Source organism: Hylobates moloch, unplaced genomic scaffold, assembly GCF_009828535.3.
Source record: "Hylobates moloch isolate HMO894 unplaced genomic scaffold, HMol_V3 SCAFFOLD_8, whole genome shotgun sequence".
NCBI classification, from domain to species: Eukaryota; Metazoa; Chordata; class Mammalia; order Primates; family Hylobatidae; genus Hylobates; species Hylobates moloch.
Window position 1 is genome coordinate 92805458 of NW_026652283.1, and position 13533 is coordinate 92818990.

The 13533-nt window shown below is 36.0% G+C and overlaps 1 protein-coding gene across 3 annotated transcripts in view; it reads right to left on the reverse strand.

Moving 5' to 3' along the window:
* STAC (SH3 and cysteine rich domain) overlaps positions 1–13533 on the reverse strand; it is a 166990-nt gene that overhangs the window by 38036 nt on the left and 115421 nt on the right. For all 3 annotated transcript variants that reach the window (XM_032162109.2, XM_058442987.1, XM_032162110.2), the window contains 2 exons: positions 6494–6558; positions 5125–5213 (listed from right to left, as the gene is read on the reverse strand). In XM_032162109.2, coding sequence (XP_032018000.1) covers positions 5125–5213; positions 6494–6558 — 154 coding nt within the window. The remainder of the gene's footprint in view (positions 1–5124; positions 5214–6493; positions 6559–13533) is intronic.

Genomic DNA, 13533 nt, shown 5'->3' on the forward strand with positions numbered 1-13533 from the left:
TAATTATACTTTAAGTTCTGGGATACGTGTGCAGAACACGCAGGTTTGTTACATTGATATACGTGTGCCATGGTGGTTTGCTGCATCCATCAACCCGTCATCTACATTAGATATTTCTCCTAATGCTATACCTCCCTTAGCCCCCCAACCCCCAACAGGCCCCAGTGTATGATGTTCCCCTCCCTGTGTCCATGTGTTCTTATTGTTCATCTCCCACTTATGAGTGAGAACATGCGGCATTTGGTTTTCTGTTCCTGTATTCGTTTGCTGAGAATGATGGTTTCTAGTTTCATCCATGTCCCTGCAAAGGGCATGAACTCATCCTTTTTTATGGCTGCATAGTATTCCATGGTGTATATGTGCCACATTTTCTTTATCCAATCTATCATTGATGGGCATTTGGGTTGGTTCCAAGTCTTTGCTATTGTGAAGACTGCCACAATAAACATACTTGTACATGTGTCTTTATAGTAGAATGATTTACAATCTTTTGGGTAAATACCCAGTAATGGGATTGCTGGGTCAAAAGGTAGTAGTTCTGGTTCTAGATCCTTGAGGAATCACCACACTGTTTTCCACAATGGTTGAACTAATTTACAGTCCCATAAACAGTGTAAAAGCATTCCTATTTCTCCACATCCTCTCCAGCATCTGTTGTTTCCTGACTTTTTAATGATCACCATTCTAACTGGCATGAGATGGTATCTCATTGTGGTTTTGATTTGCTTTTCTCTAATGACCAGTGATGAGGATCTTTTTTCATATGTTTGTTGGCTGCATAAATGTCTTCTTTTGAGAAGTGTCCATTCATATCCTTTGCCCACTTTTTGATGGGGTTGTTTTTTTCTTGTAAATTTGTTTAAGTTCCTTGTAGATTCTGCATATTAGCCCTTTGTCAGATGGATAGATTGCAAAAATTTTCTCCCATTCTGTAGGTTGCCTGTTCACTCTGATGATAGTTTCTTTTGCTGAGCACAAACTCTTTAGTTTAATTAGATCCCATTGGTCAATTTTGACGTTTGTTGCCATTGCTTTTGGTGTTTTAGTCATGAAGACTTTGCCCATGCCTATGTCCTGAATGGTATTGCCTAGGTTTTCTTCTAGGGTTTTTATGGTTTTAGGTATTATGTTTAACTCTTTAATCCATCTTGAGTTAATTTTTGTATAAGGTGTAAGGCAGGGGTCCGGTTTCAGTTTTCTGCATATGGCTAGCCAGTTTTCCCAACACAATTTATTAAATAGAGAATCCTTTCCCCACTGCTTGTTTTTGTCAGTCAAGCAGAAGAAAGAATATCAGAGATTGAAGATTAACTTAATGAAATAAAGCGTGAAGACAAGATTAGAGAAAAAAGAATGAAAAGGAATAAGCAAAGCCTCCAAGAAATATGGGACTATGTGAAAAGGCCAAACCTACATTTGATTGGTGTACCTGAAAGTGATGGGGAGAATGGAACCAAGTTGGAAAACACTCTTCAGGGAATTATCCAGGAGAACTTCCCCAAACTAGCAAGACAAGCCAACATTCAAATTCAGGAAATACAGAGACCACCACAAAGATACTCCTCAAGAAGAGCAACCCCAAGACACATAACTGTCAGATTCACCAAGGTTAAAATTAAGGAAAAAATGTTAAGGGCAGCCAGAGAGAAAGGGTGGGTTACCCACAAAGGGAAGCACATCAGACTAACAGAAACCCTACAAGCCAGAAGAGAGTGGAGGCCAATATTCAACATGCTTAAAGAAAAGAATTTTCAACCCAGGATTTTATATCCAGCCAAACTAAACTTCATAAGTGAAGGAGAAATAAAATCCTTTACAGACAAGCAAATGCTGAGAGATTTTGTCACCACCAGGCCTGCCTTATAAGAGCTCCTGAAGGAAGCACTAAATATGGAAAGGAACAACTGGTACTAGCCACTGCAGAAACATACCAAATTGTAAAGACCGTTGACACCATGAAGAAACTGCATCAACTAACAGGCAAAATAACCAGGTAGCATAATAATGACAGGATCAAATGCACACATAATAATATTAACCTTAAATGAAAATGGGCTAAGTTCCCCAATTAAAAAACGCAGACTGGCAAATTGGATGAAGAGTCAAGACCCATTGGTGTGCTTTATTCAGGAGACGCATCTCATGTGCAAAGACACACATAGGCTCAAAATAAAAGGATGAAGGAATATTTACCAAGCAAATGGAAAGAAAAAAAAGCAGGAGTTGCAATCCTAGTCTCTGATAAAACAGACCTTAAACCAACAAAGATCAAAAAGACAAGGAAGACCATTACATAATGGTAAAGGGGTCAATGCCACCAGAAGAGCTACCCTAAATATATATGCACCCAATATGTAAAGCACCCAGATTCATAAAGCAAGTTCTTAGAGACCTACAGAGAGACTTAGACTCCCTTACAATAATAGTGGGAGACTTTAACACCCCACTGTAAATATTAGACAGATCAATGAGACAGAAAATTAACAAGGATCTTCAGGACTTGAACTCAGCTCTGGACCAAGCAGACCTAATAGATATCTACAGAACTGTCAACCCCCAGTCAACAGAATACACATTCTTCTCAGCACCACATTGCTCTTATTCTAATATTGACCACACAATTGGAAGTAAAACACTCCTCAGCAAATGCAAAAGAACGGAAGGAAATCATAACAGTCTCTCAGACCACAGTGCAATCAAATTAGAGCTCAGGATTAAGAAACTCACTCAAAACCACACAACTACATGGAAACTGAACAACCTGCTCCTGAATGACTACCAGCTAAATAACGACATTAAGGCAGAAATAAATAAGTTATTTGAAAGCAATGAGAACAAAGACACAATGTACCAGAATCTCTGTGACACAGTTAAAGCAGTGTTTGGGGGGAAATTTATAGCACTAAATGCCCACAGGAGAAAGCAAGAAAGATCTAAAATCGATACCCTAACATCACAGTTAAAAGAGCTAGAGAAGCAAGAGCAAACAAATTCAAAAGCTAGCAGAAGACAAGAAATAACTAAGATCAGAGCAGAACTGAAGGAGATAGAGACACAAAAAACCCTTCAAAAAATCAACAAATCCAGGAGCTGGTTTTTTGAAAAGATTAACAAAATAGATAGACTGCTAGCCAGACTAACAAAGAAGAAAAGAGAGAAGAATCAAATAGACACAATAAAATATGAGAAAGGGGATATCACCACTGATCCCACAGAAATACAAACTACCATCAGAGAATACTATACACACCTCTATGCAAATAAAGTAGAAAATCGAGAAGAAATGGATAAATTCCTGGACACATACACCCTCCAAGACTAAATCAGAAAGAAGTTGAACTCCTGAATAGACCAATAACAAGTTCTGAAACTGAGGCAATAATTAATGGGCTATCAACCAAAAAAAACCCAGGACCAGATGGAATCACAGCCGAATTCTACCAGAGGTACAAAGAGTAGCTGGTACTATTCCTTCTGAAACTATTTCAAACAATAGAAAAAGAGGGACTCCTCCCTAACTCATTTTATGAGGCCAGCATCATCCTGATTCCCAAACCTGGCAGAGATGCAACAAAAAAGAAAATTTCAGGCCAATAAATCTGATGAACATCGATGTGAAAATCCTCATAAAATACTGGCAAACCGAATCCAGCAGCACAACAAAAAGCTTATCCACCATGATCAAGTCAGCTTCATCTGGGGATGCAAGGCTGTTTCAATATATGCAAATCAATAAACATAATCCATCACATAAACAGAACCAATGACAAAAACCACATGATTGTCTCAATAGATGCAGAAAAAGCCTTCAATAAAATTCAACACCCCTTCATGCTAAAAACTCTCAATAAACTAAGTATTGATGGAAGGACAAAATAATAAGAGCTATTTATGACAAACCCACAGCCAATATCATACTGAATGGGCAAAAACTGGAAGCATTCCCTTTCAAAACCAGCACAAGACAAAGATGCCCTCTCTCACCACTCCTATTCAACATAGCATTGGAAGTTCTGGCCAGGGCAATCAGGCAAGAGAAAGAAATAAAGCATATTGAAATAGAAAGAGAGGAAGTCAAATTGTCTCTGCAGATGACATGATTGTATATTTAGAAAACCCCATCATCTCAGCCCAAATCTCCTTAAGCTGATAGGCAACTTCAGCAAAGTCTGAAGATTCAAAATCAATGTGCAAAAATCACAAGCATTCCTATACACCAATAATAGACAAACAGAGAGCCAAATCATGAATAAACTCCCATTCACAATTGTTACAAAGAGAATAAAATACCTAGGAATCCAACTTACAAGGGATGTGAAGGACCTCTTCAAGGAGAACTACAAACCACTGCTCAAGGAAACAAGAGAGGACACAAACAAATGGAAGAACATTCCATGCTCATGGATAGGAAGAATCAGTATCCTGAAAATGCCCATACTGCCCAAAGTAATTTATAGATTCAATGCTATCCCCATCAAGCTACCAATGACTTTCTTCACAGAATTGGAAAAAACTACTTTAAAGTTCATATGGAACCAAAAAAGAGCCCGCAGAGCCAAGACAATTCTAAGCCAAAAGCACAAAGCTGGAGGCATCACACTACCTGACTTCAAACTATACTACAAGGTTACAGTAACCAAAACAGCATGGTGCTGGTACCAAAACATACAGTCCAATGGTACAGAACAGAGGCCTCAGAAATAACACCACACATCAGCAACTATCTGATATTTGATTAAATATATTTTTTGATTCCCTATTAGGCCCCACCAGATGCCAAGTGCATTTAACGTTCAACCTTCATGAAAACTCCCATTAGCAGTTCTGTTGAGCATGTACTAAAGTGGTGCTTCCCAAAGTGTGTTCCTTTGCCAGCACTGTCAGTGCCACCTGGGAACTCCTTAGGAATGCAGCTTCTTAGGCCCTGCCTCAGATCTGAGGAATCAAAAACTCTGGGGACAGGGCCTGTGTGTTAACCAGCCTTGCAGGTCATTAGATCCATGCTAAAGTTTGAGAATCACAGCTATAAAGCATTAGAAGGGGCACAGATGGAATTACTTTTTCACATGGAGAAATACTGACTTTAAAATTTTACTCTTTTTTTTCTTTACAAAAGGTTTTTACCTCATTTCCAAATCTTCATTCTCTTGTGGTACAAATTTGTACAAGGCAACATAGGTGTTCATCTGTAATGGGTCTTTGGAAAGAGATCCCTGAAAGAGAAAATAAAAGAAAAATGAGAAAAGAAAGGTGAAAGAAAGAGAGGAAAGAAAGAAAACAGGAAATGGAGAAGTCATTGCAATGTAATTTCAATGTATGGATCGTAAGTGTTAAAATATCTAACCATTATTAAAGATTTTCTTTCAACTTTACATTTATTTTTAATTTCTTAACGGAGGTTGATTTCACTATAAACAATTTGAAAACAATTATTTGGAACTCTTTGTCAGAAATATTGCAATTTTCTTCAAATAAATTTTCTTTCATAATATAGCTGTTCATGAAAAATGGTACAAGTTAGACTTCAGAAGTGGGAATATTCTTTCTAAAGAAAGAGGGACACATGAATAGTAGTGTATAACTCTCATTTCCTAAAATTAACTGTTTTATCAGTTAGCCGAAAAGTTGGTATCTAGTATATCAAAGGGAACCAGGTATATTCATCTGGCAATTAGTTCATTTATGTTGAGAAAAAAGCATAGGTTTTGGCATGAGACTGATTTAGTTTACATCATGGTACCACCATCTATTGGCAATGAAACCTTGCAATAATGACAATACAAGCTGCTGTTTTGATAGTTTGTTGTGTGCTAGGCATTATGTTACATGCATTAGCATACTTGAACTTAACAACAGCTCTGTTAGATTCTATTGTTGTCCCCAATTTACAGATGATAAAAGACTCTTGTAAGTATCATATAAATATTAGCTATTATTACTAACCAAATAAATTTTAATGCTATGAAAACATTTATGCTTTATAATAAACAAGTTAAAATTATATATTATCTCATATATAGTTGTATCATATATCTAACTATATACTAATATAAATACATGCTATAAATTTATAGAAAACATACACAAAAGCTGTACACAACTATATATATCTTTTTATCTATAATTCACTCTGCTCTTCAAGGCTCAGATACATTATATAATATTATTCTAGTCTGTCTTAATTTTACATATGTAAATGAACATAAAATATGACACATATTCTATAAAATACAGTGATAATATATAATTCTATAATCTACACATTATATAACAGAAACAAAAGGTGCACAGTACAATGCTTACTCTTTTTACCTTTTATGCACTGTGCTAGTTCTGTTTATTCCATGCTATGGTACGTTGTGCTATATTATTCTATTCTCTAAAGAGGCTGGTCTGGACTCACTAAATTGATTTCATGACCCACTTGGATGGTGACCTGCAGGTGTATCTAAGGACTCCTGTCTTACTTGTCTTCTCTGACATCCATAAATACCTGGTGATTTATGTTCTTCGCTGGATCTCTGAAATCATCAGTGCCATTTTCTGGATATGTAAACACTGAAGGAGACAAGAGAAAGCAGGTGCTCTGTGAATCTAGTTACCATTTAAAAAAATATTCCTGAAAGGTGGCTTTATTTATTCTAAGTACCATAGCTTCTACTTTGCTACTTACTGCCTTTTCCTCACCCTCTGTGACCCAGCGTTCAGGTGGTCTTCCACATGTCTCTTCTCCTGCCTCCCCATGCAGCATTCTGCACCACCTTCTCTGTGCTCCCACAACTTTTGTACATGCCTGACTAGCACTTGCCTCTTATGATTGGCAATAGTGTGTTCATATTTGATCTCATTTGGTAGTGTACCTCTCAGGAGCATTTGTCCTTGTTCAATGCATCAAACCGCTTGTTAATGGGGTGGTGGGTGAGGTATAGTCCAATTTAGTTGTATTTGAGCTGCCTCTTCTAAATACGATTCTTTAATCTATATTCAATATCTTGATTGTAGTTTCTTGAAGATCTCTACATTCCATTTTGAAGATTAAAGCTTTAGTTTTAAACTTCAAAATATTTCCTTGATTTCTTATTGTCAGTGCATTGGGGCTACTATTTGGTTTTTCTTTTAGTTTATTCTTGGGAAGTATAATTTTCTTCCTTTTGTATTTAAGTATCCACTCTGTAGCCTTTGATAGTGGACAAGCCTTCACAAAATGGGCAGGAAGGCTGGGCACAGTGGCTCACACCTATAATCCCAGCACTTTGGGAGGCTGAGGCGGGTGGATCACTTGAGGTCAGGAGTTCAAGACCAGCTTGGCCAACTTGGTGAAAACCCATCTCTACTAAAATACAAAAATTAGCTGAGCATGGTGGAACATGCCTGTAATCCCGGCTACTCGGGAGGCTTTGGCAGGAGAATTGCTTAAGCCTGGTGCGAGGTGGAGGTTGCAGTGAGGCCAAGATTGCACCACTGCACTCCAGCCTGGGTGATAGAGTGAGACTCCATCTAAAAAACAAAAACAAAAACAAAAACAAAAAACAATAAACAAAATGAGCAGGAGCTTTCATTGTCCACATACCCAGCTCTGGGAGGTTCCTGATGGATAATGGGACTTCTGCCTTATCTAGTTTGGTCAGCCTAACCTACCTCCATGACTTATGTCATAGCTTTATCATTCTCATCACATGTATTTTCCTTAAACAAAAATGTGGTAAATATTTCCAAGTTTATATAATAAATCTTTGTTGTTTAAATTACTCTACCATTTAGATGAGTTGAAATTTTTAGATTATACATTGCTGCTTTATTCTTCTCCTTGATTTCCCTTCAGATTATCAAGGAAATGTCAGTAGAGGGAGGGGATCACCACAGAAAGCTCTATAACCTATTTCATTAGTGCACTGACAGGCTTTACTGTTCTTAAAATAGCCTCAACAACAGTGATATAGAAAACGTGCTTCAGAACAAGAGCCTCTGTAAATGTACTGATGCTTATCAAATATCTATTCTTCTTGGCTTATAGTTCCAGAGTCTATGGATGCAATTCCATTATCCCTAGGAAGCCAATATGCAGTCATTGGTGGAGCTCTGGTTTGTAAGTAACCAGAAAATGAAGGCCCGGTTCTATGAATCTTGTCTGCCTCAATATTTGGCCACTCAACTTGATGTTCACCAGTCTAAAAAGAGTAGAGATTAGCAAAACCTTTTTCTGGTATTGTGTGACTGTCTGAAATCCTGCTGTAAACACTTGATTCCCTAAGTATAAAACTGGACACCTCTGAAAGAATATTAAATATTTGAATGGAAATATAAAGAGAATCTTCCTAGAAAATTCTTGATTTGGCCTAAAAGGGCATCTACATAAAATGCATATACAATGTTCAGTGCGGATTGATTTTACAATTTTGCAATTTCACATTGTTTTAATCTTTGTATTGAATCTCCCTCTGGCCATCTGGCTCAAAATGTGTATCATCTTTGTAAACTTTGCTGAAAAATATTTGAAGTGACCCTATGTATGTTTTCATGTATGGTTGCAAGAAGAAATGGAAGGTTGCAAAAATAATTTTTAAAACGTATTCCAACCATTTATAAGACTTTGAGTTAATGGAAGGGGAGAAAAGAAAGGCAACTACCAAAAACATATCATACACCTTTTATTTTTCATGCTTTAAATTATTTCATGAAAAATAATTTGGTTGTTTATTTCACCCATAACAAGAATTCAAAGAATATGTCTATTATGTAGGCATAGTTTCTAATGTTACAGAAGCAAAATGAACCTTTAGTTCTTACCACATCCCCAAAGAACTTTCTTCTTTTCCTATCCTATATGCTGTCTTTTGTTTTTTACCTTGCAGACCTGTGAGGCCCAAGACCACTGTGTTTTTCAGTTAGATTATTATTTTTTTAACCTAGGAATGCAGCAAGTTACATTACTGGATTATCTGATGTGAACCCAAATTTGCATCCCTGGAATAAGTTGAACCGGGTAATTATACAATGTCTTTTAAAAATACTTTGTGGGTTCAGTTTACTGAGATTTTGCTTGAGATTTCTGCATCTGTATTCAAGAGAAAGACTGGCCAGTGATTTTCGTTTTTCATGACATCCTTGTTTGGGTTTCAAGTCAGTATAATCCTAGCCTCATAAACTTGAGTTGGAGAATGCTGCTGTCCTTCCTCCTTGCTACTTCTTGTTTCTCTGAAAGAGCTTATGTAATCTGAAAATTTTCTCTTCCTTAAATGTTTCGTAGAATTTACTTATAAAGTTTTTCAGGCCTAGTATTGTCATTGTGCAAAATTTAAAATATTGATTCAGCTTCTATAAATATTATAAGAAAATTCATGTTTCCTATTTCTATTTCTTCTTGAGTCAGGCTTTAATCGTTGATATCTATCTTTATATCTGCCTATTTAAAAATGTTTTAAAATACATTGGCATGAAGTTGGTTATAAAATTCTTTGGTTTTCTTTTCAATCTCTGTTATGTTTCTCTTTTTTGTATTGATTTTTGTTTCATCTCTTTTATCTTAAAAAATCATTAGAGATTGTAATTTTGTTTAAAAAACACTCAAGATTTATTGATCTATCTTTGTAATTTAATAATTTCTGCTCTTGTCTTTATTATTGCCTTCTGCTTTTCTGAGTTTATTCTATTTTATTTTCCTTAAGTATAGTGCTTAGATATTACTTTTCAGACTTTCTTATTTTTTAACACTCATTTTAAAGCTAAATACTCAAATCCCAACTTTAGCACTTTGGATACATGTTGTTTTGATATGTTTTCATTCTTATTTAGCTTTAAATATTCCAGTCTTTATTATGAATCCCTTTAACATGTGATTTTGTTTGTTTGTTTGTTTTTTCTTTGTTTTTGAGACAAGGTCTTGCTCTGTCGCCCAGGCTGGAGAGCTGTGGCACAATTATAGCTCACGGCAGCCTCGACCTTCCAGGCTTAAGTGATCCTTCCCCTTAAGCTTCCACAGTAGCTGGACTATAGACATGTGTCACCCTGCCCGGCTAATTTTCTTAAATTTTGTGTAGAGACAGAGTCTCCCTAAGTTGCCTAGGCTGGGCTTGAACTCCTGGCATCAAATGGTCCTCCAACCTTGGCCTCCCAAAGTGTTGGGATTATAGGTGTGAGCCACCATGCCCAGCTAAGCTATAAAAATTTTAGAAGTGTTTTTATTTTATAAGTTATTGGTTTTCCTAGTTATCTTTTGACTATTGATTTCTATCTAATTTTCACTGTGGTCAGAAAGATGTATTCTATATAATAATAATTATTTGAAATTCATGAAATTGGCTTTGTGACCTAGTGGGTGATCAGTATTTTAAATAATTCCATGTGTTCTTTTTAAAAGTAATTTCAGTTTTAATTCTGGGGTACATGTGCAGGTTTGTTACACATGTAAACATGTGCCATGGTGGTTTGCTGTATCTATCAACCCATCACCTAGGCATTAAGCCTAGCATGTGTTAGCTATTTTTCCTAATACTCTCCCTCCCCGACCTTCTTCCCCTGACAGGCCCCAGTGTGTGTTGTTCCCCCTCCCTGGGTCCATGTGTTCTCATTGTTCAGCTCCTACTTTTAAGTGAGAACATGCGGTGTTTGGTTTTCTGTTTCTGCATTGGTTTGTTTAGGATAATGGCTTCTAGCTCCATCCATGTTCCTGCAAAGGACATGATCTCATTCATTTTTATGGCTGCATAGTATTCCATGGTATATATCTACCACATGTGTTCTTGAAAGGAATGTGAATCTTCTACTTGTTACATGGAGTGTCCTTTTTAGGTAAATTAGATTAGGATTATCAAATGTGTCATCAAATCCTCTATATCTGTACAGAATATTTGTCTATCTGGTTTGCTAATAACTGAAAGGCATCTTAAAATCACTCAAGAATTTGGAATAATTTTGTCAATTTCTCCTGGAGTTTCTATCGTTTTTCAGGCTATGTATCAGGTATATGCAAGTTTAGAATTTATATCTTCAGATGAAGTGAACATGACCATGTAAATAACACTTTTAAATTCTAGTAATGCTTTCTTGGTCTTAAAGTCAATTTTTCACACATTAATACAGCGATACAATTTTTTTTGCTTAACATTTGCCTGTGGTTGCCCCTTGGTTTCTATATCTGAAAAGTTATTTATTCTGCCTATGTTTTTCTTTCTTCCCCCTGCAGAAAGTTAAAAAAAAAAACTTTTGTTTTTTTAACTTTCTACATCCTTGTGTTTTAGATATTTATAAGCAGTATATAGGTCATTTAAAAAATCTAGTCTGAAAAACTTTATCTTTTATCTAGAGTGCTTAAATCAGTTTACATTTATTTTTATTACTGAAAAATTGGGATTCCTTCCTAACATTTTATTTTGTATTTGTCCCAAATTTTCTATGCTTTTTCTTCTATTTTGCCACTTTCCATCCCTTCTTTCTTTTGAATTGATTGATTTTTTTTCTCCTTCTCATCTTTCAGTTTGGGTCCCTTTCTGGTTTGGAAGGTTGAGTCTATTTTTTATTCCTTTAGCAGTCATCTTAGAAATTTTATGAGATATATTTTAACAAAATAGAAAGTGAAATAGTATATTTAATCTCCTCCCAAGCAATACGTAATCTCTGAATGCCCATTTCCCACATAAAGTCAGTATTTCAGCTAATGTTTTATTAACAACTTTTTAAAAACATTATTTTAAAAATGTATCCAGTGTTTGCTTAGATTTAACCACATGTTTACCACTTTCTTTGCTCTTTATCTCTTCTTACATTTCAGTCTTTCCATTGAGGTCATATTTTCCTCTTTGAAGTACATCTTTTTAAAATATTTTAAATATAGGTCTTTCTTAATTGAACTGTAAATACAGTTTTTGTCTGAAAAATATATTATTGAAAGATAGTTTTGCTTCATTTACAATTCTAGGTTAAGAATCACTTTTCTTTCAGCAAACTGAAGATAGCATTCTACTGTTATTTCACTTATACTGTAATTTGTAAGAAGTAACAGTCTAATTTTCATTTCTTTGTAGGTAATCAGTCTTTCGTACTGCATTTTATGTTTTCTTTTATCTTTGAAATTCTGCAGTTTCAGTAACCTATGTCTAGGTATAGATTTCTAAATTTGAGTAATGGTGTCTTTAATCAATTCTGGAAAATTCTCCACAAGTATGTTCTTAAATATTGTCTCTCTCTCATTCTCTTTCTCTCTCTCTTTTTGAGACAAGGTCTGGTGCTGTCTCTCCCAGGCTGGAGTACAGTGGCATAATCCTGGCTCACTGCAGCCTCAATCTCCCAGGTTCAAACAATTCTCCTACCTCAGCCTCCCAGCTAGCTGGGATTACAGACAGGCACCACCACACCTGGCTAATTTTGTATTTTTTGTAAAGATGGAGTTTCACAATGTTTCCCAAGCTAGTCTCAAACTCCTGGGCTCAAGCAATTCTCCTATCTCGGCCTCCCAAAGTGGTGAGATTACAGGTGTGAGCCACTGTGCCCCGGGCCCCATTCTCTCTTTATGCACTTTTAGATTGTCAGTTAGATGCATGTTGGACTTACTCATCTTTCATGTCACTTTTAATCTCACAAATTCTACTGCTTTGTCTTCCTAACTATACCCTAACATTTCTTTGGTTCTATATTTTAGGGAACTAATTCTCTCTTTATGCCTAATACGCTGTTAAACCCATCAATCAAATTTCTACTTAAAAAAAATTCTCGAAGTTCTGTTTGACTTTCCTGAAGCTTGCCTGTTTACTTTTGATAGTCTCTTTTTCCTTTGTTATGTTTTATGGTCCATTTTTAACGTTTTAAATGTATACGACTATATAGTTATATATTTCTTCATTTGATAATTCTTACACGTACAGTCTTGAAAATCTGACCATAAAATTAGTTGTTTCTGCTAATACTCATCATGGCTCATTTTCTCATGTGTTTGGTGAATTTTGATTGTTAGCTTGTGTTCTTTGAGTGTTCATTTCTGAGAGGTTTTTGAGGCCTGGTTTAAAATTTTCTTCCTCTAGAGAGGGTTTATATTTGTTTCTGTGAAATGCCTGGTGATCTTACTGTACCTGGGCCACTTTAAACTATATTAAACTAAAATTTCATATATTATTTGCCCATACAGGTAGTATGAATTCAGGCCCTAAAATCCAAGTAAGAAGACAGTTTCTTTCTTGCCTCCTTTCTTTTCCTTTCTTCTCTCCCTCCCTTCCTTTTCCCTGCCTGTCTTTCTTTCTTTCTCTTTCCTCTCCCCTTTTTTGTTTCCATTCTTTTCCACCTGAGTTAAGGCTGATATAGCATATTCCTCTGCAGGGAATTCTCTTTGTCCAGTGATCCTAAGGGTATCTTTTGGGGTATTAATATGTTTCAAAAGGGCCTTTCATCCAACCTAATACCCTGGCCACTCCCCATTTTATTGTCTATTGTTCATAAATGGGGCCTATTATTTCCCAAGCTAAGGCTCTAGGGATGTGCACAGTAAATCCTTTACCTGCTTATATCTCTGAATTCATGTTTTATTGTCATTCCTAGACTCTAAGG